Source organism: Papio anubis, chromosome X (genome assembly GCF_008728515.1).
Source record: "Papio anubis isolate 15944 chromosome X, Panubis1.0, whole genome shotgun sequence".
NCBI lineage: Eukaryota > Metazoa > Chordata > Mammalia > Primates > Cercopithecidae > Papio > Papio anubis.
In genome coordinates, this window is record NC_044996.1 from 20,662,450 (window position 1) to 20,690,325 (window position 27,876).

Below are 27,876 nucleotides of genomic sequence, written 5' to 3' on the forward strand. Positions count from 1 at the left end.
TGCTGCACAATTTGGCAAGTGTAGTGGTCACCCCAATGTTGGTACCGCAAGTCAGGCAGCCCCTGGGCCTGGTTGGTAGGGTATGGAATGGCTTGGACCTGCTCTCTCCCTCTCCTTTAACTGCAGGTCTCAACCATACTGCCTCTCAAGAACACAGTTCTTGCCAGGCGCAGTGGCTCACGCCTGTAATTCCAGCACTCTGGGAGGCTGAGGTGGGCGGATCATAAGGTCAGGAGTTTGAGATCAGCCTGACCAACATGGTGAAACCCATCTCTACTAAAAATACAAAAATTTGCCAGGCGTGGCGGTGTGCACCTGTAATCCCAGCTACTCAAGAGGCTGTGGCAGGAGAATCACTTGAACCTGGGAGGTGGAGGTGGCAGTGAGCCCAGATCGTGCTACTGCACTCCAGCCTGGGTGACAAAGCGAGACTCTGTCTCAAAACAAACAAACAAACAAAACAAAACAAAACACACAGTTCCTAAGGGATAATCTTTATGGTGACTATAGAGTTACAGGTGGTGCTGGGGATGGGGTTTTCTTATGATATGCTACTTTTGAAATTCCACAAGACTTAGGAGTGTGGATAGGGTTTGAGAAGGGGAAGGGAGAAGTTATCAAAAATATGAGTTGTTATCTGTGATGGTGGCTGTTGATTTCCCATGATAAGTTGCTTGAAATTCATGGAGCTCTGGTGAGAGGAAAGGACCTTAATGGAAGCAAACACGTGAGATGTCAACTGTTGAATGCCAGTTGACTTACTGGGGACCCAGGCTCCAGAGCATAAAGACCCAGAAAAAATCTTAGTGAAATTATTAGAGGTTCTACACATCGTACATCAAAACAGATATATTACATTACCTGAACCACTGTGTTTTTTGGTCCAAAATGATTCAAAGCAAAACAAAGTACATGTGAATTGCCATGTGGCACATAAAGCCATGCCTCAGGCATCACCAGCATTTGGATTTAAAGCTACTGTGCTCTCAATCACCAAACTAAAACCCCTTAAATTTTTATAGAAAACCAAATATCCTATGCAAGAGACACAAAATGTTAGATTTACATACAGTGCATCTGCCCAATCAAAAAGAAAATCAATGGACTGGGATATGAAGAAATATGTTAGAAATCTAGGTCAATATCCCTTATACAAACAAACACAGAATAGAATAATTTTTTATTTGTGGTAATCAACATGATGGTACAAATAAAATTTTCAGTAGTTTTTTTCAAGACTTGGACTCTGACTTACAAGAAGCTCAGTATATTTTGTGGATTTAGTGAGGGCAAAGCATAGTCCCTGGTCTGAGGAGAGGCTATCCATCCACAACTCACAATGCAAGCATCTCAGCAGGGTCTATTAATTTTCCATACACATGGAGCCAAATTCTGCCTGGGATTATTATGCAATTTTCAAAATGGCTCTAAGTCTTTCAACTTACAAAGTTACCATTTACATTGCACTGGCCTGCTGGCTGGGATGGATGAATGAACACTCTTTCCCAAAGGACCATAATTCATTCTCTGATCATAGCTTATACATTTGGGAGCATTGGGATCAGTGTGCCTGGCGCCTCCCCTCCCCTCTGCCCCACAAAGGAGTCATACACTGCAAGAGAAGGGGAGACAAAGTGGCTGTGTGCCATAGAGTGCAGAGGTGTGGCCAGGGAGGTGTTGACTGTGAGCAGCACCAGTCTAACATATAAGCAACTGTCTACATGATGTGATTTCAGGTGCACCAAAAAAGGCCTCATTGCCCCTCAGTTTAAACACTCCCTTCCCACTGGCGGATGCCTGGAATTCCACTGTTTTTAGAGCTCTGTTCCTTTGGTTTAAAGCTTTGATCCTGTTAAAATACTTGTACCCCTGGGTGGGCAGCCCCATTATAACCTATCAACCACATACACTGTAAACGGATGAGTTTTAAAGTTTCTTTTCTGAAAGCAGGTTTTGAGAGTGGAGTTCAGGGCAGAAGATACTGTGTACCTGAGGGATATGGGGAAAGGAGAACATCACCTGGGGGGCAAAGGAAACTGGGCCCAAGACAAACAATGTGTGCGTGTGTGGCCGCGTGCACGGCTGTGTATGAGCTCCTCCCATGGCAGCAGCTGTTGAACACCCTTTCTTAACCCTCTCCCAGAAAACTTGATTTATGCTGCTTTTGGAGCCATGGAACCAGACTCTCCTCCCAGCTACAGCAAGATAATAGCTGCTGGCTACAGCTGGGAATTCTCGAATTCTTTCAAACTGGAGACTAGGAGCGAAAGGTGAAGAAAAGTTCTTCTGGGCCTGCTGTGCTAGGTAGCCTTCCTCTGGGGTCCAAAGAGAAAGATGGGGCCCAACGATGTTATCTAAATGCTTCCAACTGGGCCTGAAAGCACAGAATCATGAATTGTCAAAAGTGAACACTGGCTCAATCAGCACATCCTTTTGTGTTTCTAGACTGATTGTTTCTCTTTGTCTCTACTAGCTGAAGAGTAAGGATGAATCACTGGCCTTACTTCTAACACAAGGAAGGGAACCTTGAAAGATAAGACAGTTGTTTATGTAAAAGAGGAAAAGAAAACCCAGTCTTAATTCACAATCGCCCATTTGGGCAGTATATAGTATGTGATGTAACAGATTGTATGCTTTGGTTAAGGAACTGGATTTTCATCAGTAAAATTCCAAGTTACTGGGTAGGCAGGGCGGACAGCTGCTCATAGCTTTCCTGCAAGCTTTCCTCCATGTCAGTTTCAGTGCCTGAAATTCTGCTATTAGAGTCATCGCTTAGGGAGTAGAAGGTTAGAAAGTCTTTGAGAGGCACTTATAAAAATGGAACCACTCCTTAAACCTAGCAAGTTTTATTAATTCTTACCTTAGGTTGGCTAAAAGCTCTGAAGTAGCCGCTTGGAGGGGCAGCAGAAGCTTTTAGGCCAAAGAAATATTTTCCAAAACCTCAGGGCCAGCTTGCCTATGACAGCCCAAAGCCTAGTCATTCACATATCACCCCACACATTTTGTTATATCTTCATATTCCCATTACAATTAAATATTTTTCTTCAAACCAGTTCACATTTTTATTGAAATAAATGTATCATGGCACCAGCTACTTAGTTTTGTCCTAACAAAATTATGGGTTGGATGTACTAGTTACATATATTTTTTCTAATCCACCATTAAAATAAATATTTATTAAAATGAAAAGCAAAAACTTCATTGGTCCACTTCAGTTAACCCAGGGATTCACACACTTCACTTTGGAAAGCACTGACCTAGCTCATACAAAGTATATTAAATATAAAGGCATGTATTAAAAATAAGTCACATTCCCCTTTTTCCAGGTACTCAATACCCAGTAGTTGAAAACAACTGTTGCCTTTGTAGTTAGTTGCATGAGCTCTGGAAGATCATGAATTTATGGGAGGTCATGTCTTCCTCTGCAAGGTCATGAAATTCAATCAATGCTTGCCTTCCAATCTGCCCTTTGGTCACAGGGCTCCACAGGTGGAACATATCAAACTCACCAGCCAAATTATGACTCTTAATTGGTGTTTCTTTTAAAGTGGATATGTCATTTGTCAAATGTTCAATGCAGGCGCAGGCCTAGCCCCAGGCAAAATTATGAAGTAGGAGAAGAATGCCAGATACATTGGCCGCACTCAAATGTTTGTTGAAAAAAGAGTGAATGGGGCCTCCGTCCTTGACTCCTTCTCTCCCATCCCCCATATCCACTAGGTCATTATACCCTTTTAACGCTATATGCTAAATATCTCCAGTAATTTTTTTCCATTTCCAAATCTTCTCTGCTACAGGACTTTATCATTTCTTGTCTGAATTATTTTCACAGCCTCTGAACTGGTCTCCTTGCTTCCAATCTTTTTCCTTCTCCAAGCCATTCTCCACAGTGCTGCTGGAGAGATCTTTTAATCAGGCAAATGTGATCATGGCGCCCCCCTCCCCCACCGTGCTGAAAATTTCCTTAAGTGGTTCCCCAGGCTCCTCCACATGGCTTCAAGACTGCATAGTCTGGCCCTTGCTTACCTCTCTCACCTTAGCTCTTCCAACTCCCCAACATGAAATCATTACTTGCACCTCCCACCTTCCAAATGGGCCATGCCAAGCCCTCTCCCCTCAGTGTCTTTGTTTACACTGCTTTCTTTGCCTCAGCACCCTTCTCCCCATCTGCTTGTCTCACCTAAACTCCTACTGGTCTGAGTTTAGGTCATCATCTCCGGCACGCTTTCTCCGATTCCCCCTCTTAGTGACCCTTAGAACTTTCTTATCTTAGCATTCACACAGTGGGTTAACATTCGACATGGTTGTTTTCCCCTTTAGTTTGCAGTTCTTTGAGGTCAGGTACCACGGGTTGGTTAATCTTTGTATCCTCATTGTCTGTCTGTAATCTACAGTGCCTGGAACACAGTAGGAGTTCAAATATTTGTTACCGAATGAATAAATGGATAAATGAACTTCCACCGTGACCTTCCTCTCTCTTTGTCTCCCTTCTCAGCCCATGGGTCCTGGAACACAACCTCCTCTCCCCTGACCTTGCACACCCCAGACAATTTCCTGGTGCTGAGGTTCTCCCTCAAAACCTACTTTCACCTAGGTCGGAAACAAAACCTCAGATGACAAACTAATTCATGCAGAGGTGTTAAGTAATTTAATCATACAAATACTTATTGAGTTCTCTAGTGGAGTAGGGTGTGGAGGATCATGAAAAGAATCCATGCTAAAGATCCCTCCTTACCAGCATATAGGTAATGACCAAAATGTATTCCTCCTCGGAGAGATATTTGATTCTCAAAGAACTGGATTTCTAATGGTGAAATCTAAGCAGGAGAGGTGGGATTTGGGTGTAGAAGATCTTTCAAATAGCCTTCTACTCCATCTATGAAATAGGCTAGCTTTGGCTCAATATATTTGCTGTGTAATGATTTTCTAATGAGTTAGGCTAGCTTTAAGCCCCTGGTTATTTCGTTGTAACTAGTTAGGCTTTGCCTCTTGAAGGGCCACCTGGGACTCTCGTGCAGTAGATTTTCTTTTAACGCCCCAGAATCAGGTGCTTTCTCTGACTTTGTGTGGCTCTATTGAATCAAATCTAGCAAGCCACAGGGGCTTTCAGACTTTTAAGATACAGTATTCAAAGGTGAGGCAGGCTGTGAAAAGCCCAGTGGTCCCTGGCTGTCCCTGAACGTGACTATTTGCGGGTTGGCTTTGAGAACCTGGTCAGAGCTGCGTTAGGAAAACGGTTCGCGGGAAGCTCCTCAGAGAGTAGAATGAGGAGGTGGATTTTGTGTGAAGGAATACCTTGTGTGGCTCTGGTGGCCAGGAAAGAGCTGGCACAGGCTGAAAGAAGGCCTGTGGCGAAGCGGAGGGGCACCTAAGCCAGGGACCCCCACCTGCCCCCAGGAAGGATGAAAAGGAGGCAAAAATCCTAAAGGGAAAAGCCCTCCAGGCTGTAGGCCAATGAGCGGCGGGAAGGAGGAGTGAGGCTGGGGAACTTCTCCCAGAGCCAGTCAGAGGGGACGGCTGCTGGGAAGCCAATCAGCGCGCTCGAGCCTGCAGCCCCTCTGCAGTAGTTATGCCAGAGCGCCCTGTGTAGAGCGGCGGCGAACGGGCAGCTTGGCTCGGCTGTTGGGAGCCACCGCGCGCGCTCCGCACCCTCCTCTCGCACTGCCTCCGCCCGGTCCCCGCACGCGGTGCCCTAGTGGCCCCCGCACCCCGCAGGCTACCGGCTGCACAACCGCCGCCGCCCCCTGGCCCCGCGGCTCGCCTCGCCCCGCCCCGTCTCTCCTCGCTCCGCCCCACCCCAGTCAGCCCCGCCCTGCCCCGCGCCGCCAAGCGGTTCCCGCCCTCGCCCAGCGCCCAGGTAGCTGCGAGGAAACTTTTGCAGCGGCTGGGTAGCAGCACGTCTCTTGCTCCACAGGGCCACTGCCAGGCTTGCCGAGTCCTGGGACTGCTCTCGCTCCGGCTGCCACTCTCCCGCGCTCTCCTAGCTCCCTGCGAAGCAGGATGGCCGGGACCATGCGCACCGCGTGCTTGGTGGTGGCGATGCTGCTCAGCTTGGACTTCCCGGGACAGGCGCAGCCCCCGCCGCCGCCGCCGGACGCCACCTGTCACCAAGTCCGCTCCTTCTTCCAGAGACTGCAGCCCGGACTCAAGTGGGTGCCCGAAACTCCCGTGCCAGGTGAGGAGGGGTCCCTTGAGCGTTCCCCGCACTCAGCGGGGAGCAAGGGGCGCGTGGTGGCCCCGCCGGGCTGTAGTCGTGCGCCCTGCAGCTGGGCACTTGGGAGTGGTCGGTGTGCCTGGGGCCTGGCTGGATCTACTGAGGGAGGGAGAGAGGGTGTGTGTGGACGGAGCCCACTTACCCCAGTCTCACGCTGCTGTCAGGGAAGGTGTGAGCGGGAGGAACCGTGGGGATCGCCCTCTCGTGAGCGCCTGTTTTTTTGGAAGGGCGAGAAGGTGGGAGCTATTTTCCCGGGTCTTTGCGAACTGGCGCCCCGCAGCCGAGCTGGTGCCTCGGGAATTTGCCATCCTTGCTCGCACATACGTGTCAGAATTTCAGCCTTAGCTGGACCACAGCTCCAGCCGTCCCTTCCCCAGCGTGCCCCCCATGCCCTCCTTTACCCAGCCTGGGTTTCCTAAGCCTGGGCCCAAGTGCAAGCAAAGTTGAGGACAGATTTCTGAATTTGTAGTGGCGGGTGAAGACACACCGAGGCAAACTTTTGAATAAGAGGGTCCCCAAAATGAGGAGGACTGAACCTTTCCTTCAAAACAGCATCCCTTATATAGGTTAGCGAAATCGCTTTAAAACCGGTGCTGCTGGCCCAGGGAGCCGGAGTCCAAAGAAATTTAACTCCTCCCCCTCCCAAATTCATCTGCGTTCTTGACAGGCTGGATCCTAAAGGGGAGATGATTTTAGGTGGAGGAAAGTTTCTGAACGCCTGCCTTTTGTTCTGCACAATCAGATCGTGCCGTAACGACGTATTTTAACATTAGCGGAGGGCTGCCGCTGTCAACAGATGAATATTAATGGCCCTGCGTGATTGACTGTCCAGCGGTTGGGCTCCTAATGCCCGCCTTAGAATCCAATTAGACCAAGTAGCTACACTGACAATGCGGACAAGAAGAGTCGGTTTCAAACAGGTTAATTTGTCAGGGGTGCACTGAGAAGAAACGGCCAGTTGTATTCCGTAACTGTGAGACGTTTGTGGCCTCCGGGGTCTCTTCTCAACTCAGGCATCCAGTGAGGCGCGCGTCCCGTGCTTCCGAGGGATCGGGGAGCAGCCCTAGCCAAAACTTGGCTGGTGGCTCTCAACAAGTCATGGAGGCGGGCCCGATGGTTGGACCAAGTTGTGAATGCGGATGCGCGCCCCGTGGGCGCTACCAGCCAGCGTTCACTGGTAGGAGGTTACCTAGGCAGCCAGCGCGCCCTCAGCCTTTTCTTTAGGTTGATGAAAAGAGCCGAGTGAGCCTGCTGTTTAGTTGCAAAGGTAATTGGTCACCCTTTTTGGTGACTGAAATGCATTTGCGCATATGTTAAATATTGCATTGCAGGATTTCGCTCTAAGGGAGGGTCGAACTACCTCATCCACTGTTAAGTGTTAATAATGTACCACGTGGGCATGTGCAGGAGCTGTAAGGGGCAACCTATGAATCAGTTCCACAGAACTGAAACAACTGGCGAATCTCTCTCCCCTGGAAGTGCCATGGTAATTAGATTGTTAAGGCTAGAGAACATGCTTTTGTTGGTAATGTAAAAATTGGTCCTCACAGGCTGAGCCCCCACAAGACGAATGGGTCCAGGGTTGGGGTTGGGGCCACATTTGGCTGATTCAAAGCCAGGAGGTAAAGATGGTGCCCAAAAGAAGAAAAAGGCCAGAGGAAAGCACAGATAGTCATTTAGCAACCCCCCTCTCCACACACACTCCTGCAGGCAATCGCCCTCCCTCGCTCTCCCCCAGCTCTCTGGCTGCCTGCCTCTTTGCAGCATCTGTATAAAAGTATTGGGAGGGCCCACACACTGTGTGTATGAGATTTGGCCTGGGCTCCTTCCCTCCCTTTAGGCCTAGGGATAGCCATACACTTATAGAGAAGAGGGATTTGTAATAAAGGTTTTTCATTTTCCTCTGCTATTTCACAAACTCTATAGGAGAAATTACTTTTCAAGGGTTTTCATCATATAAACCCAACATTCCCTGCTTCAGGTCTATTTAACAAACACAAACACTGTTGAGCACCTTCTACATGGCAGGCACTGTCCTGACTTGCACTGGCCAAGCCAAACTTCAAATATGGTGATCCCCATACAGCTACCATTATATATCCTGGATTTTCCAGGGGCAGTGCAGGTTTCTAATACTCTGCCCTGGCATGAAACCATGTGTCCTGAATTTTAGTGGGACAAATATGGTCACTGTAGATAAGAAAATGTGAAAATCCTAATGTTCGTGTGTGGAAAGAGCGCATCAGTATTTTAGGGAAGAGACAATAATGGCAGACTAAATACAATGGTAAGTGCATAATTTTGAAGTGAATGAATGTATAATTTGCTGCTGTCGTTCAGTGGTTGGAAATTGAAAGAGAGCTGAAAATTATTTGATAATTATGAACCATCACGATGACTGCTGGACTTTCCCCCTCCACATCCATATTTTAAGCCACGTTCAGTTTGCCTGCTGTACTATATTAACTGCATTAAAGCTTTCTTTGTCCCAGATCAAATGAGATTCAGTCACAGTAAGGAGAAATCCTCAAGAATGTCCTGTTTCACTTAGGGGGAGCATTTGGGATTGACGGCTAACTTTGGCCATTAGCAGAATTGGGTTAGCCTGAATAAGGTACATTTCTTATGCGGATATGGATGAGACTAAATGGCATTTGAGACAAGCCAGCCTAAAAAATAAATCACTGGTGCTGAAGGACTACACTAGACTTCCACAAAGCTGATCTAAAGCCTTAAAATCTCATGTTCCCATTTCTTTTGGAGTGTTCAAGTCACAGGATAGCAGTTCTAAATAGCATGTCCCCAAAATCCATAGATCTCTTCATACCCCACTTATTTTTTTAAGGATTTGTAACTTGGAAAGCACCACAGATGGAAACCAGGCGCACAGAGTTAGCATTTGGCAGAAAAATCCATATAACTGACTTTCAGTACAGCTCTTTTGCCCTTATTTAATTGAGAAAAATTCAGAAAAAAGCCAATGAGCTCATAAGTCTAGATGTTTATTTTGTTTTGCTTAACCTACCCACAGGCGCAATCAAGAATGGATACAATTTTAGGCAAGGAAAGTGAGCTAGTAATCAGACAATGATGTTTCCAGTTGTCTCAAGGGAATGTTACAGAAGTCTAGAAAAAAATTCCTCTAAACAAAAATCAAGTGTAATTCACTTTATGAATGCCATACACCACTTTTGTCAGGGGAGGGGGGTAGCGTAAGGGATTGATGGAAATGAGAAAATCAAACAAACCGTGGTAGTGTTGCAACTCCCAAAAGATTGAGGGATCTTGCCTTGGAAGGCCTTGGAAAGTGCGAGAACCAATCCAGAAGGCCAAATGCCTGTATGGGTAAAAGGCAGTCTTGAACAGCCAAAATTGACTTGCAGTTTCTTGAAATAGATGAAACAACATAAAAATAAAAAGCAACGTGCTTGAAACAAAGAGAGAGTTTGGTATTTGTTATTGTTGTTTTTACTATGAGAACTAGCCTCCGTATCTGGATTGCCAGCTGCGGTTCCCCAATTAGTTTGAAGCAGTTAGCGGTCCTAATATCGAGAGAGAATAATAAGTGAAGTGTGGAAAGGTTTTCTCTCTTCTGAGATTGCACTAGACATTTGGGTGACCAGGTGATTTGTTAAAACTTTGAACAATACAAAAAACTTTGTATTGTGTGCTAACTTGGAACAGTTAGAGAATTCTTTCAAATGTGGTCTGAATAGTACACGAATCCTGATACTGATACCAAGCTGTGCTTAGAGGGAGCCATCAATCTGATGGAGGACATGGCTGATGATTGGTGGGGCACCTTGGGCTGAAAGGAGTCTAACACTGCCAACTCCTTGGCAGCCTCTGTAATAGGTGCTGGGGGTGCAGAGAGGAGTGAGACACAATCCCTTTTGTCAAGGAGCTCACAGTCTAGTGGGGGATCATACAAGTAAACAGGCTTCCCAGGAAACTTGTAGGATTAAAAAGGGTGAAAAGGGCTAGAAAATACCTCCAGGAAATTGGCTGAAATGGTCACAATAGCCAGCCTGGGCAAGGGAAAAGAACTGAAGAGATGAAGTGGGAGATAGGGAGAAGTCTCTTAATAGGGCCGCCATCTTAAAGAGTTTCTTAATTCTTGGAGCAAATTCCATTTTGGAAGCATTAGGAAATACAGACATAAGAATTTTGATGGATGCTAAATGACACAGATGGTGTCAGTTTTGCAATGTGTTTTTTTCTTATAGACTGGTAGGTTGTATCCAATATTTTGATGCAATATTTTTGAGCATTCTGCTACTTCCATCTTTAGAGTTGCAATGTTTGCTGTTCACTGTAGCCTAGAAAAAGGCGGCTTATTACCGATCTGGGATAAAAGAGTACCCTGTCTGGTATGAGAAAAGACAGAAAATATGTTTTCTCCCTAAATGACAGCTATCAATGACCACGCCAACTTCAGTGTTTGATGCATATACAAAAGCATGGGTCTTAAGAGGTATCTTATTACTCATTTCTAAGAAAATTGAAGATAATCACTTATAACTTGTGCACACGATACATCATTTGGAAAGAATTTCACTGGGGATCATGTTGCTCAACTGAAAAGTTCTGGCATGCTGAATTTGTACATTTTTTTGTGAATGCTTCCTTTTACTCTGATCTCTAGCTTTTTTTCTGCATATGGTTATTTGTATGTTTTAGATTATAAGCCTCTTAAAGGGAAAGCACTACATTTGAGCAGTGTTGAGCACAAGGCCATACAGCATTTAGTAAATAATTGACAAAAATAGAGTTTCTAGATCATTATGTATTCCCTATGAACTCTCACATACTTTCCTAAGCCATATGTCATCTTACATATTTTAAAAGTCTAAGCCCAAATTGTTACGATACATTATTGGGGCATGTGGACAAACTTTTCAGCCTACATATATTTTGGCTGGAGACAGATGCAGGCTTACCTCAGTTAGCTGGCAACTTTTACCATCAGCGGGGCTTATTAAATTGTTGAGTACCCAAATAACAAATTGAAATTAGCAGAATTGTTATGACTGGCTTAGTATCATTAACGATCAACAATTATTACAGCACATAAATTGTAGGACATCTCTTAAATCAAGCCCTCTTTGATTTAATGTCAGCTAGACCTTTCTTGCTAAGGTTGATATTACCATATTTGGGAGTTGAGCTATATAACACATGCATGGACCTGTTGAAGTATCTCACAGGTTTTTGTAACCTGGAATCAGAATTCGTGTGCAGGCTCAATTCAAGAGCCTATTCCAGGAGCCAATATCTATTCAGTCCTAGCCAATCTTGTAAATGGGTTAGATGTTTTTGGTAATCTAGGATCTAATGGAAAGTGTGGGCAGAAAAATCTCCCACTCATCTGCCCATATTTAGCAAATTGTCTGGCTTGAAACAGGATCCCTGGCACTCCATTAGGAAATGAGCGTCAGAAAATAGAATCCAAGTTACAGGCCCCAGACTGGCTTTAGAGACAGCATAAAGTAATGGGAATTTACCTTCTGAGACATAATGACAGGGAGAATGCTGTTCAAAAATCAAGGTAAAGTTGGGTATATTAGCAGAGAAAATGTGTGTTTTGAAATGCTATGTGTATGGGGGTGGGGGTGGTGAGAATGCTCATTGGAACATTACAGCCTTACTTGAATATCTTGTTGAATATACAAAGTAAAGAAGATTTAGTTCTGTACTTCTAATTAGGGCAATTCAAGATCAATTAACCAAGTGTTAATTATTAGAAATACTTGTTTGCAATTAAAAAAAATGAATCAAGATTGATTACTAAGAGAGGCATTTTCACTTTTCCCTCTTTTTGTGTGTAGCTGGACAAAGCCTAATTTGAGGGTTTGTATTCTTCCTCATGAATAAAAGGAAGTCAATGTTATGATCAAAATGCATTGCTAGTGTTCCGAACAGTTAATTACTTCTAGTAGCTGAAATTGTATTTATATGCTAGATTAGTAAATCTACTAAGCTCTTTGAAGCGTACTTAATAGGCTTATATTGATAAATAATTGATAGGAAGGGAGATAAAATACAAGTGGGAGTGGCAATAAGAAGAGAAGTCAAAAGCTATTATAAAAGAAACTTCCACCGTCCGGCCACCTGAAAGCTGAAAAATGTACATGTCTCAGTAGAAGTGATGTTTTTGAAAATATTCTGTATTTTTCAAAATTTCCACAATGAAACATGTATTTATTCCTTATAAATCCAGAAGAAAGCACAACTTTAGAGTAAAATTTTAAATGGCCTTTTTGTCTGCCTTTTGCAACTAAATTTATTACTGGAAAATTAGAAGTCCCCGATTATGGCAACTTTGAAGTTCATGTTTCTAATGATGTCTTCCTTACTAGACTGTGATCATCTTGAGGTTAGGGGCTACATCTTATTCATCTTTGTATCCCAGTGTCTAGCACAGTACAGGGTACAAATAATAGGTACTAAATATATATTTATAGACTGAATGGAGTTAGAAATGTATTACAAACATAAAATTTCCATAAAGCCAATATTTAAGTAGTTGATTTATTTTTACCAATATACTAAGCCTTCTAAAAAAGTAACCAGTTTTTTTTTTAGGTCAAAAATCCATTTGTTTTCTATAGGTAAATGATAAAGGATATTAGTTTAATTCATTTGGCTATACTATAACTCTCTGGAAGAAATAGACTAGTCAAATCTTATAAGAGGTAAGTATTTTGTGCTTGTTTATAAGGATATTATAAGTAATTTCAAGATAAATTGAAGATATATTATACATGTATATATAAATGCATATGTTTATCTTCACCTTACAGATCTGTGGTATTTAGGTTTGTGAAAATAATGCAACTTGGTGCCAGTTATGGAAACATACACTGAATGTATGTAAGTTTTTCCTCAGTGTTTGGTGTTTCTTACCTAAGGTATCAAGCAAGCTTCACAAATGTACATTTAAAAGGACATAATCCAGACTGGCCATGGTGTCTCACACCTGTAATCCCAACACTTTCGTAGGCCAAGGCAGGTGGATTGCTTGAGGCCAGGAGTTCCAGATCAGCCTGGCCAACATGGCAAAACGCCACCTCTACTAAAAAATACAAAAATTAGCTGGACATGATGGTACATACCTGTAATCCCAACTATTCAGGAGGCTGAGGCAGGAGAATCGCTTGAACCCGTGAGGCAGAGGTTGCAGTGAGCTGAGATCATACCACTGCACTCCAGCCTGGGCGACAGAGGAAGACTCTGTCAAATAAATAAATGAATAAATAAATAAATAAATAAAATTTTTAAAAGAACATAATACGGAGTGGATTTTCAGCCGTGGAAATTTCATTTGGGTAGGATAAAGGGCCTCATTAGAGTTCTCTTAATTTCTGTCTGCATTAGGCCAAACTTTCAATTAGTTGCCTGGGTAAACTAATTGAAAGTTGATGGGAAGTTCTTTCAAATATTCAAATAGAGGCCCAAGTAGGAAAAAGGATAAAAAACAAAGGGATGATGTTCATTTGAAAACAAAAATCAGAATTCTATTTGCATACTCTTCTTAATCTCAGCTCACTGCAACCTCTGCCTCCCAGGTTCAAGAGATTCTACTGCCTCAGCTACCCGAGTAGCTGGGATTACAGGTGCCCACCACCACACCTGGCTAATTTTTGTATTTTTAGTAGAGATGGCATTTCACCACATTGGCCAGACTGGTCTTGAACTCCTGACCTCAGATGATCCACCTGCCTCGGCCTCCCAAAGTGCTGGGATTTCAAGTGTGAGCCAATTTTGTTCCTGGCGAGTTGCCCCTCTTTTAAAACTTACAATTGAAGAGGAGGTGACAAGTAAAGAAATATTTTTTAGCTATAGCTTTACCTAAGTGTAGTGTTTGGATATGTTTTATATATTTGTATTCATAGATTTTATGTATGTATAGAATGATTTCTGTTATTTAGACAGCAATAATTAATAAATATTTCTGTTACTTAAACTGTTTGAAAGTTAATTGTTACTCTAAGCAGTAGGTGGTCTTTCACAGTCATACCTTACATTTGTCTCATGAAAGCCTTGCTTTCCTATTATCTCATGTACACACAAGGCAACCACTCATAAAGTATCTGTCACTTCCGACTTCCAACAACTTGCCTGGTTCCAGCACTCATACACACACATATTTGTACACTCATACATACACACATATAATATCCCTAGATCTTTAATAATCTAGAGACTAAGCCTAATTTATGCTGGGGGAGATCTAATGGGTACAGCTTTCAGACATTGAGTAAACCCTTTTCAGTTGGATTGGCCTGAAACTGTAGCAGAGCTAATCGTCACTGATATCATAGAGGTACCACTCTTAAAATCAAGTTCCATCATTTCCCCAAGTACACAGATGTTATCCTTGTTAAGCAGTGACAGTCACCAATAATATGAGTTTGGCCCACTTTGGAGAACTACTTCTAGCACTGGCAGCTTTGCATGTTGAGCACCATAGAAATGAGAATATGACTCAAGAAGCAGTTTCCAGGTTAGGTTTCATGGAGTGATTGCACTGAGGACCACAGTTATCTGATTTGGAAAACAGATGGAAATTTGCAGAATAGGAACTCACTTAATAATGAACTTTATATGCCATTTCTGCATAAATATTTAAAAGTTTAAAATGTATTCTTTACTTCAACCAACATTTATTGAGCACTGATACTATGCCAGGTACTGAGCTAGGAGCTGATGAACAAGATAAAATCACTGCCAGCAAGGAACTCGCTGCCTAGCAAGGGATCCAGGCAAGGAAAAACATAGATGTCAAGGCAGCATGACTATGGCCTGCCATTGAGCTGGGCACCATGTGGAGGCCTGAGGGCTCTTGAGCTATGGAGGAAGTTGCCTAGTTGTCTTAAGAGGGCTGAGTTCAAGGCTGCATTGAGCTACCATCATACCACTGCACTCCAGCCTGGGTGGCAGAGAGAGACCTTGTCTCAATAAAAAAGCGGGGGGGTGGGGTAGGTGGCTATCATATAAGGCATGTACAAAGGTACAAAGTTAAGAGACAAAATGACACATTTGTTGGACTGGAGTAGTTGGGATTTCTTGGAGCACAGATGAAGAAGATGAATTAGAAAAAAAGGAAATGATGAGGAGTTTGGGTTATATCCAAGGATGATGAGGAGCCTTAAAAACATTTTAAGAAGGGAAACATTATTCAGTTGGAAGATGACTGGAGAGTGAGCAGTGGCAGGGAGTTTTAGTAACACAGGTGATAGGGCAGGGGACCATAAATAGGAGAATAAAATCTAAACTTGAGAGAATAGAGGGAATAGAATAGACATGACTTAGTGACTGGATATGAGGACAGAAGGGAGAATCTAGAACTTTTGGTTTTTCTGGGTGGTGGTGCTGTGGCACATAATAGGTGCCTGGTAAATATTTGTTGAACAAATGAGTGTGCTTGAAATATAGGAGAAACATGTTTTTAAGGGCTGAAATAGTCAGTTTGGTTTCAAACAGATTGAGTTTGAAAGGTCCTTTGATGATGGAGGTAGAAAATGTCTGCTAAGTAGTTCAAGTTGCATTTTGGATTACAAAAGAGGGAGAAATCAGGGATGGAGATGTATACTTGGAAATTATCAGCATATAGATGGTAATTGAAGCCTTGGGAACAGATGAGATCACTGGGAAAGAGTGTATATATTCTTCTGGAGTTAAGGAGAAGCACATAGTTGGGACTCATCAGCATACAGGCTTAAGTTGGAAGTCACGAGTGTGGATGATATTTTCCAGGCTTTTGCATGTGACATGTATTAAAATGTATTTTGCCAACATCTGATGATTAAAAAAAAAAAAAAACCTGCCAAAGACTTCAAGAACCCTCTTAAGAGAAAGTATGAGTATATGTTGTCATGATCCAAGAGTCTGCAAATGAAATAATGTACTACCAAACACATACACGTGCATGTGCACATGTGCATACACATACATCTCCATGTAGAGGAATATATTAGAATCAAAGAGTCAGACTTCTATTATTCTTAATAGTAATAATGAATAATTATGCATGTTATTTAAACAGAAAGGCTGGACACGGTGGCTCACACCTGTAATCCCAGCGCTTTTGAAGGCTAAGGTTGGAGAACTGCTTGAGCCCAAGAGTTCAAGACCAGCCTGGGCAACATAGTGAAACCCTACCTCTACAAAAAAATACAAAAATCAGCCAGGCACGGTGGCATGTACCTGTAGTCTCTGTGACTCAGGAGGCTGAGGTTGGAGGATTGCCTGAGCCCAGGAGGCAGAGGTTGCAGTGAGCTGAGATCACGCCACCATACTCCAGCCTGGGTGACAGAGGGAGACTCTGTCTCAAAAAAAGAAAAAACACACACAAAAAAAACAAAGAAAAACAAAAACAAAACAAAACAAAAAATCCCTCACAGTTGTTAGCTGTTACTCTTAGCAGTAGGTGGTCTTTCACAATCACACATTACATTTGTCTTGTGAAAGCCTTGTCCTCCTATATCTCATGTGCACACAATGCAACTACTCATAAAGTGTCTGTAGCTTCTGAGTTCTAGCAACTTTAGTGCTTCCAACATGGTGGCTCCTCTGTCCCTTCCCCAGGAGAGTACTCTCCCAATGTAAAGAATGAAAACTGTAACAATGCGTAGCTTTTGGAGCTGTAGTCTGTATTCTGTTTCAGACTTGGCCCTGATGGCTGGTCTCTGAAACATGTGGTTCCAAGTAAACGCTAGGAATACTTGTGTAATTGGGCTGATCTTTCATAAGTGTCTATGAAGATGTATTATTTTTTGGTTTGGGGGTTGGAGAGGGTTGTATAATTTTCTGTTCCTCTGGCATAAAGGGTTTCTTTAATTTGTCCATTGTTTACGAGATTGCCTTCATCAGTGTTTCTTTCCACATAAGCTTGAAACTCTTTGTATTCCAGTCGATTTTTTGACACCACTTTCAGGTTGGTGGAATAGTTTAGAAGGACCATGAGGGAAGATTATGGAAAATAACCTTTACTGAGTGCCTACTATATGTCAATTATTTTATATGTAACCTCTCATTTAATCAACACAGGAAACCTGAAAGGTAGGTGGTATCAACTCCATTTTACAGATGAAGAAACTGAGGCTCAGAAAAGTTTACTTTCCCAAAGGTTGTGTAAGTGGTGGAGCCGGAATTTTCACCCAGGTTTGTCTTACTCCATAGCTCATGCTGTTTCCAGAATACCTACTGGAATATGAGAGGAAGGGATATAGTCTGGATATAAAGTATTTGACTTAAATTCTCATACTCTATCAACTTCTGTGACACTGTGTACTCTGGGTTCCCTTCCTACTCACTTCAATCTTTGCTTGTTTGCCCTCTTCCTCCTACATTTTAGATGTAATTGTCCCAGTAGTGTTTGTCTTTTGCCCTTTCTGTTCTCTCTTTACTTATTCCCAAATCCATTCCCATGACTTCATTATCTTTGCTCTTTGAATGATTCCCATATCTCTTTTCAACCTGACCTCTTCCTTGCTCTTCAGTTCAGTATTTCCCAGTTGTCTGCTGGACATGTCCATCTGGAAGTCCCGCCAGTGTTTCATTTTCAGCCGAGCCAAAAATTAGTCCATTATCTTCTTTTCCCATCCACACAAACCTGCCTCTCCTTAACGTTCTATATTTCTGGTGATGGTATCTCTGCCTGGCACAACTCGAAACCTTGAAATTGTCTTTGATTTCTCCTTTTACACATCCCACACCCAAATTAAGTGACTAAATCTTGCAAGTCTACCTCTGTCTATTATGTCTCTCACTCTTATGGCCTTGGCATGCATGGCCTCTATTTAAGCATAACAGACTGAGCCAATGAATGAGAATGTGATATTGAATGGGCTAGGGAGAGCCAGTAGGATCTCTACTCAGTGGCTAATAATTTGTAACTAGTTGGAAAGTACTGCCTTTGCTGCCTTAGATGGGTAGAACGTCTAGTCTTGGTCTTGGCTTAATTTAGTGTGGCCAGAGGCAGCTATCTCCTGAGATCATTTGGCTCTTCCCATAGGGAACCAATGGTTTCCCACTTTTTCTTTTGCTGGCATTCTGGGGTATATCTTACTTGGCCATCTCCAGAAGTCAGAGTGGAACTTGTTGAAGAGTTTCAAAGAGCTGTAGAAGAACTACGCTCAGTGTTTCCCATGGTCCTTTCTGTTTCAGAAACAGGTTTTCTGCTTTGTTTTCAAACTTCAAAGTTTATTTCTGAAATAAAGGTTTATTTTCTCCATGGTATTCTGAAGGTTTTATACAAGTGTTAATTTCTAAAACCTAAGTCATTTCTTGGCTTTAAAACTTCAGTGCTCTGGGTCAATTTAAGAACGTTGCCTGAAGGGTTTTTTGGCCTTCAAAAGCTGTCAGATTGCTTTTTCTTTGTTCTTTGAGAGTGTAAGGTTGCCTCATTTAGGAAGCTTGAAGGAGATGTTGGAACCAGCATTTATTCAGTCATTCAGAGTCTTTTCCCAACAATATCCAGTTTTATCTTCAAATTAGATCCTAGTGGCAATGAAATTTACTACCAACTAATAATTCTAGGTAAAATGGGTAAGATTCTTGAAAAGCTCCTCAACATTTCATAGAGTAGTGATAAGAAGTAGCCTAGGTTACTCTAACACCCACAGTTAAGGGGAACAATGGATGTTCTGTGCGTTCTCATCACAGCCCTCCTGGGGCTCAGTATACCTCTGAAGCTACTGAGGGCCCTCCTTCATCTGTCGGTTTGACTGTTTTCCACATCTTCCCTTTTCCCCTTCCTCCTACCCTCACGCCCTCTCTCAACTGGTTATAATTTAGAACAGAAGGTGCTTTATGGTTTATTTATTAAATGGTTTTGTGTTTCTTGTTCTCTCTTAAAAAAAAAGATGAGTGAAATGTTTTATATTTTCCTCTGCATTTTAGTTTGAAGCTGTGTTTCCTTTCCCTGTAGCTTCTGATTTCCATCTCTCCTCTCTCTTCCTCCATTTTCCTCTGCCTCCTCGGCTTCTGTCTGTCCTCACTGGAGAGAAAACAGGCTTTCCATTTCTGCCCACGTATTTTGTTTGGGTACCTGGTTTACTTATCTTGGGATATTGTAAAATTCCATTCTTTAGTTTGAAAATGAAGAGCTCTAAAAAAATACACCAATGAATTTACATTCCATTTTCTAAGAACTGAGTATTTAAAAAGCTTTCTATACAGATAAAGACTAGATGACCTGACTTGTGTACCTCAGATCATTGCTATGTAGTTTACATTCTCTCTCACCTTGTCATAACTCTAAATACATGAAAATTGCATCTTTGTTCTTAGAGATCTCTTTTCTTACATTGAATGCTTTCCTTTTTTCTAAAGATAAGGGAGTCCCTTTGAAACAGCGCTAGTGTGGGTTAGAACTGACACCTACCTTGTAAGCTAACCAAATTATAACCTGCTGTTCCCTGATGAAGTTATCACACTTCAGGGACATTGTTTTGCTTGTGGGGTCTTATTGTCTCAGTTTCAATTTTGACTGCAGGTTAGAGATTGTATTCCAATTGGACTATTCCTTGGTATTTTTTCTCTTTGTCTTTATACTTATGGGGCTCTGTTGTTTGTCCTGTATCTATTATCTCTTCCAAGCTTGGCCAAGGTTGTTAGGTTACGCACTTATGTATAAATATTTAACAAGATAAGTTAGACAAAATGTGCTTAAAGACATTTTAGCCCTGCCCCCGACCTTTCCACACCCCCCAACCCCAGCTCATTTTTTTGCATAGAGTCGCAGATGGTTGCTTTATCTCAGATGTTTAGATTTGGAGGACATTCCTTTGCACTTTGCTTGATGGACACAATTAAATGGAAGTCTTTGAGTCAATCTTGACTACCAAAATAGTAGCACCATGTAACAGATAACATTAGGTTCTTCTTCCTATTTTTTTTTTTTCTAACTGGTTATCCAAACTCCCTTAAGCCAGAGAGTTTTAGGTATGAGATTGTGTGTTTTTAAAGAAAATATTATGGATAAAGACTAATGTTCTCAAGTCAGGAATAACAATTAGTACCATTCATTAATCAGGGGGCATGTTTTGACTTTGGGTCCTGGCTAGGAAATATAAACTGTGAAAGTCACACATATATATGAACCTCAAGCAAATTTATGACTTGTCAGCCTTTTAAGGTTAAATTCTTAACCCCAAATTGGAGCTGGCTTTATATGTGGAGCCTGGCACATTCCTTTGGGCCACTGAGCACGCCCCTCCCCAGCCCTTTGCTTAACAGCAGCTAGTGGCCTAATGAGCAAGAAGGATTTCTGTCTCTTATCAGCTGCCTAAACAGCAACAGGAAGGCTGATATACGGAGTACAGGTCAAAACCTGAGTTCTTGAACCAAAAAGCTACAAGGTCAGTTTAAAACTCTAGATATGTGGTATCGCTATAGTCATTGATACCTGTCAGTAAAGGAATTAGACACTTGAGTTCAAACAAATAGTAATCGTTGTCAAAAGTATGAATCGTCTAATTAATTTTGTTAATAGTTCTTTCCTTCTTTGTTTAGTTCTTCTATAAATAGCCTTCATATACTCTTTAATGAGCTTTTAGTTTGTGCCTGGAGGTTGTTATGGTCGTGTAGGAGTGTTTGATTGTCATCTAGTGATGATGATGGAGGTGAGGATATTTATATTTTGGCCCAGATTTTGGAAGGGGCTGCCAAATTAAGGTAAATAGATATCTACTACTATTTTTATTTCTTTTTAAACTGAGGATTTTTTTTTGCATATGCATTCAACTTGCCATGGAGTCAGAGAAACCTTTGTGCCTCCTCATATTGCACTCAGATGTTTTTTTAAAGGAGAAATCCTCGTTGCCTGTTTCTTAGATCCACTTGGAATCCAGGCTCAGATTCACGTAGAATAAATATTTTAGGGTATTCAGTGCCCATCATAGTGAAAGCCCCTTGACTTTCATCTTCTGCATTTGCATGTTTTCAGAGACAATAATGAAAACATTTTTTTCAGATTCCGTTGTGTTATTGAAAATCCTATTTACATAAACAGGCATTGTTGTGGCTTAGGGAAGAATGTGGGGTCCCATTCTTTAGCTCCTTGTATGTCTTTGCTAAGGCTCTTCTAAATAGAAGTAATGACGCTTTAGTCTAAGCAGCTTTTCTCATTTAGGTAGGCAGGGTGGTTTGAAATTTCAGTTTACTAGATAATTGAGCCTCTTCTTCTTAATTATGTCAGGCATGCAGGTTGCTCTCTTTATAGTAAAGACCCTAAAAATCTAGTAATCTCCTCAGACATCCATTTGGTAATAAAGTCCTGTGCATTTTCAGGGGTTAATTTTCATGACAATTGTGTGTTGCCTCTCCACCCCCACCCCTGAAGAAATTCTGCTGTTTTAGAGCGTTGGTCTCCTCACATTTGCAGAAACACACTTAAAAATATATTAGGATGTTGCTGGAATTACTGGCTCTAGAGGACATTTAAATGTATTCAGATTCATGCTCATTATACAACTTTAATTTAGGATTTTTAATAGCCTTGTCATATTTCTTGGAAAATCATGTGCCTGACTTTGCCAGACTTGGTTTTCTGCCCTGAATGAAAAATGGGTATCAGTGCAAAAGTGTAGCCTAAGTATCCCCTATTCTATCCATTTTCTATTAAAAAAAAAAAAATTCACAGAGGTCATCTGGTGCAGTGAGTGCAGTGAGGAGGGAAAAACTAAAAAGCAAAAAAACCAAAAAAACAAAAACAAAAAAACCCAGGTCGACTTCACATCTGCTAGTCATTCCCACTAGTGTGACTTCAATTCGGCAAGTTTTTATTGAGCACCTGTGGTGGGGGCGGTGCTAATAATCGTTAACATTTATTGAGCCAGGCGCTGTGCTAAGCCCTTTATGGGCAACATCCCACTTAATCCTCACAACAGCACTACCAGGTGGGTAGCATTATTTTCCCCATTTTACAGATGAGGAAACTGATGCTTAGAGAGGTTTAATGACTTGTTCAAGGTCAAATAGCTATGAAATTAATCAAGCCCAGTTAGTCTGGTTCCAGAGCCATGTTCCTAATGATTACTCTTGTGATGGGTTCAGTATTTGTAGGAATTACTCGTTAAATCAGTTTTGAGAACCCAGTATGTGTGAGATGCTAGGGATTCAAATTCAAATACTCCCCTCTCCCTGCTCTTGGTGGGAGAAGCAGACATGTAGACAGACGACGGCCATTTATGGAGTGGTCCCCACGGTGGTTGAGGGGGAAAGAGGAAGAAATGGGAAGACCAGTACAGTGGCTTGAACCTGTGGGAATGCTACATCACGAAGGCAGCCCAGCAGCCAGGGGTTACAGGTATTTCTTTTCCTGTTTGGTGAAGGTCATCCTTTGAATTGAATTGTCTCAATGATTGTATTGACCTGTTTCCATCATTGCCTCAACCCAGTGTAGCATCAGCTACCTTGAACCCAGCACTCCTAAGACATGCACGGTCAGCACAGTTTGGGGCAATTGGCCTCATAGTGTCACCATTTCCCTTTCAGTTTTTCCTTAAAAAAAAAAAAAAAGTAAAACGTAGGCTGGACACAGTGGTTCACCCCACCCAGTACTTTGGGAGGCTGAAGTGGGCAGATGGCTTGAGCTCAGGAGTTCAAGACCAGCCTGGGAAACAGGGCAAAATCCCCCATCTCTACAAAAAAAATTAGCTGGGCAGGGTGCTGTGCACCTGTAATCCCAGTTACCTGGGAGGCTGAGGTGAGGATCGCTTGAGCCTGAGAGGTGGAGGTTGTAGTGAGCCAAGATTGCACCATTGCACTCCAGCCTGGGCAATGGGAGTAAAACCCTGTCTCAAAAAAAAAAAAAAAAAAAGTAAAAAATAAATGAGGCATATTCCTGAACCAAACTGCTGTCCTCTCAAGAGCTGGTGGTTTTCTGAAGACAAGTTATATAAGACTGGCAAGCCACAGGGAGACTCTGGATCCAGGCTTGGTTCATTCAGCTTGATCTAGAGCCCTCCTGGTGCTACCTCTTGGAGCCCACACTGGGATCTGGAGATCTCTGTATCTGGGTCACCCACGATTTGATGGGAGAATGAAGTTACTCTTACCCGTTTTAGAGTTTTTCAGTATAACTATAGGAATGGAAGGGAAATCTCCAAATCACCTGTTTGGATAATTTGTGTTTTTCATAGTTTCTAAAGAAAGCAAGAAGTAAAAAAGTTATTACTGAGCATCACTTAAAAGTCTTTTATGTGTTACATTCATAACCTAAGATTTCCCTCAATTTTAGGAAATATTTGGTTCAGAGAAAAGTGAATTCACTAATGTACGTGTGGGTGTTTTTGAAACAATATCCTCTAGCTTCCAGCGTCAGCTTTCCAAGAACTCTTGTGTCTCCAAGTTTCTTATAGTTGCTCTGCAGTGCTTTGCTTGCCAACTCCCCTCCTGTGCACTTTCTCCTCCATTAAATCTCTTCCATAGAAAAGGGTTGCCACCAAGTCTAGACTTTAGTAACATGCAGAAGGAGGGCGAATTAGTGAGGATTCGCATTACATGAGGGTAGGAGGAGGAGGAGGAAAATCTGTCCTTCCCAGTCCTTCAGATACTCAAGTTCTAACACAACAGTATGTTGAAGATGTGTAAAATTACTGGAGCATTTACACAGCTATTCCCCAAGATGGCATAAATGCCACAGCACTAGAGCACGTTCGTGTAGACACTCAGATAAGCTGAAGAATGGGAAAAAGGAAAAGATCAATAACAGCACTTCTCACTCGGGGATCAAGAGTGAGTGATTTTCTTTTGGTTGCATTTTGCTCAGGTGCAGTGTGTATGTTGTACTAACAAGGCAACTGACTCCTTTTTCCACAGGTTCCTATCATAGGGAAAGGGGAGAGATATAATAGAGGGCACGGATTATTTACAGTGGCTGAGAATGTAATTACAAGGTGCAATGGCTTGAAACTGAAATTTAAGTTAGCCATTAGAGCTAGGAGAAGCATCTTAACAGTAAGGGCAATTGGGCATCGGAAAGATTTGCCTGGGAGCTTGTTAAACAACATCTCCAGGAATGCTGAAGACCAGGACGGGGGAATGTGAAGAGAAGCTCATACCAAATTCAGAGTTGTGCTGGAGGCCCAGACTGATCTTCATCTTTCATTATTGCCTAGCTCCCTTTGTGATTATTCAATTGCTAATAGCTTGAAACAGTTTTTTTTTTTCATGTATTCAAAATATGCCTAATTTGGTAAGCGTAACAAAAGAAATGCCTTTGAGCAGTGAGAATGAGGCTTTTAGATTGGCCTGAGCATTCTTCTAACAGACTTTCTGGAATATGGGCCAACGAAGACAATATTATTAGTATTTTTTGCTTCTACAAGACTTTTTCCTTCTTATTATATGGGACTATGGCTGTTAAAGTAATATTCGGCCTCTGTTAATATTACTTCCTCAGAGCTGACCTTACAGAAAATTTGGTTTTGGCCCCTGTTTATCTTTTTCTTGATCTTTCCCTCCTTTTTAATACTTCGCCAGTACTATCCAGGTGTTCTGGATTGCCTCTGCGGCCCGCCGCCCCACCCCCTCCTTCTGTCCTGTGCTAGAGGAAGATTCCTAGTAAAGTCTTTAGCCTGAGGTATGAGGGCATTACTCACAGAGTATAATACATGAAGACAACACCTGACGAAATGGCTTAACCAAAGTAGTAACTCAGCAATGATGAAACATTTAGATATTATTAGGCAGAAACATTTAGGTTGGGTAGAGGAAGAAAGAGACTGTATTAGTTTCCTAGGGTTGCCACATCAAATTACCTCAAATTGGGTGGCTTAAAACAACTGAAATTTATTCTCTCACAGCTCTCGTGGTCAGAAGTCCAAAATCAAGGGGTCAGCAGGGCTGTGCTCTCTCCACAGATTCTCAGAATCATTCCTCGCCTCTTCCAGCTTCTGGTGGCTCCAGGCATTTTTTGGTTTCTGGTTGTATCATTCCAATCTCTGCCTCCATCCTCACATGGCCTTTTACTCTTCCTGTATCTCTCCTATGTGTGTCTCTTATAAGGGCACTTGTCTTTGGATTTAGGATCCACCTAGATAATCCAGGAGGATTGACACCTCTCCAGCCCAGTCCTATCCAGGTGTTCTGGGTTGCCTCCCTCCCCTCTACTCCTTCTGTCCTGTGCTGGAGGAAGATCTCTAGCCTGATCCTTAATTACATCTGCAAAGACCGCTTTTTCCAAATAAGGTCACATTTACAGGTTCCAGGGATTAGGACATGGACATATATTGGGGGAGCAGGGGTGGGGTGGACACCATTCAACCCACCATATAGAGAAGAGCTTTCTGGGGCTTTCTGAATCATACCAGTTTACCAGAACTCTCTACTGTAAGGAGGAACTTGTTTGAAGAAATCTTAAAGTTAGTTGTAAAGTGTCAAAAATGTCAGTGTGCTTCCTGAGGGGGATGTGGGTGGCAACTACTGTTAACTCATTTTTTAAATGGTTAAATTGAGGACCTGGGAAATAAAATGACTTACCCAAGTCACTGGATCAGAAGAAGAGTTCTGAGACAGAAGAGTTCTGAACAAGATCAGAAGAAGAGGTCTGAAACAATGACTCTTACCCAAGTCCCTGGATCAGAAGAAGAGGTCTGAAACAAGACAACTTTACTTCTGGCCACCAGAGCTGTGAGAGAATAAATTTCAGTTGTTTTAAGCCACCCAATTTGAGGTAATTTGATATGGAAGCCCTAGGAAACTAATACACTCTTTCCCCCTCTACCTGACCTAAATGTTTCTGCCTATTAATGTCTAAATATGTCATCATTGGTGAGTTACTACTTTGGTTAAGCCATTTCACCATGGGCTTTAGGTCTTACCTCATCATTCTTGTTGGACTTTTTTTCTGAAAAAATATAATATTTTTTCTAAGCACTTTTGCCATGGGAAGGCAATTGTTGCTTATTATGCACCTGAAAAACCTTTTTGCGGGATCTGTAGGATCAAGGCGGTGGTGCACTTGCAATCTACTGCAGCTTTTCACCTGGTCTTTGTGGTTTGCTGAAATATCAGCTACAGGGAATTTTAGAAGTCAGAAACATCTGTGAGGCAAAAGTCTTCCTTTTTAGATTCAGGAATACTGAGTTTTAGGTACAACTTGCATGTAAAGTGGTAAATATAGAGTTTTCACAGATGAAATATTCTCTGAAGAAATGCTGTCACACTTGTTTATGACCAAAAGACCAGTTCTAACATTTATGGCTGTGGGGCATCTCTCTTCCGATTCATTACAGAGCATACCAGTGACAACTGTGGTGTGTCAAGAGATTAGTGAGTTAGAGTGTGGCCTTCATGGAAACAGAGAGAAAGGAACCCTCGGGTTCATCAGATTCAGCCTCCTACCTAGTGTAGGAGTCCATTCTGTGGTATATGATATTGCTACCCAAATTATGCCTGAAAGCCTCAAGAGACAGGGAGATTACTATGTATAGGAAGTAGGCTGTCATTGTTGACTAATATTTGTTCATTAATTTAACAACCATTTATTGAGTGTGTACTATGTACTGAACCACTATGCCATGTCAGGGAATACAGAGATGGCCAAAATATAGCTCTTGCCCACAGAAACCTACAACTTAATAGTAGGGATAAGAAAGGTACACCAATGACTACAAAACCTAGATTGCAAAACACATTTTTAGAGAAGTACAAAGTGTACTGAAAATTCTGAGAGATAGCAGCTCAAAGAGTTCGTTTGGAAGGGAGGGGGAAAAAACGTGAAAGACACTTGAGAGAGACCTTACGGATGAGAAGATTTTAATAGCTGAAGCTAGGGAAAGAGCACTCCAGAGACAGGAAAAGCATGAGCAAAACGGGGAAGCAGGAAATGGAGGCATGTGTTTGGAAAACATTAAATAAGAGTTTAATTTAATTCTCACAACCACCTTGAGAGTAGGTGTTATTGTCTCCATTTCATAGGTAAGGAAGCTGAGGCTCAGAGATTAAGTAACTTGCCTAAGATCACACGGCTAAGTGGGTGGCCAAGTTGAGGTTCACATTCTGGTGTGATTTCAGAGTTTTTCCCTTTGCCACTGCATACCATCCATCAGGAGGATATCTGCCATTGGTTGGCCTCTGGAGATACAGGGGTATATATACAAAAGGACATGTGGTTATTACTCGGGATACAGTGCTATAAAGGCCATCTTGTTGGTCTTTGCCTTAGCCCCATATCCGTATTCATGTGTATTCAAGTGATATTGACAAAACCTTCCTAAAAGGGCAAAAGCAAGTCCTTTGCTTCTTTTGTGTCCTCCCAATGCCCAGTTGAGAATGGGCTCAGTGAATATTGATTACCCTACAGTTGGGAAACTTAGACTTGCTAGTCCAATCCCTTTGAGGAAAACAGGCCCAGATTTGGGAACACACTTGATTAAGTCACACAGCTGATTTGGTAGCAGAGCAGATAATAACATTTTAGCTTTGATAGGGAAGAGCTCTTTTCTCTCTGATGTGATTTCATACATGGCGGGGAGGGACCTTGCACTTAGATTGGACCTAAGGTGTTGAAATTCTCAACTATGCCTCAGGTCTGCATATTTAAAGATTGTATCTGAAAAATAAAAATTATACATCTTCTGAAAGACAGGATCTCAGCTACTTATCTGAGTAGAATAACAATTAGTGAAGAAGTGACTAGGGGAGGCAGG

The 27,876-nt window shown here is 42.2% G+C and overlaps 1 protein-coding gene across 2 annotated transcripts in view; it reads left to right on the forward strand.

The window, feature by feature from the left end:
• The first annotated feature begins 5,586 nt into the window (after positions 1-5,586).
• GPC3 (glypican 3) overlaps positions 5,587-27,876 on the forward strand; it is a 461,620-nt gene continuing 439,330 nt past the window's right edge. Inside the window, exon 1 of one of the 2 annotated variants that reach the window (XM_017954390.2) lies at positions 5,587-6,175. In XM_017954390.2, coding sequence (XP_017809879.1) covers positions 6,001-6,175 — 175 coding nt within the window. In that variant the 5' untranslated portion in view covers positions 5,587-6,000. Of the gene's footprint in view, positions 6,176-11,672; positions 11,763-27,876 lie in introns of those variants that run through there. The other variant, XM_017954391.3, reaches the window with a different exon arrangement.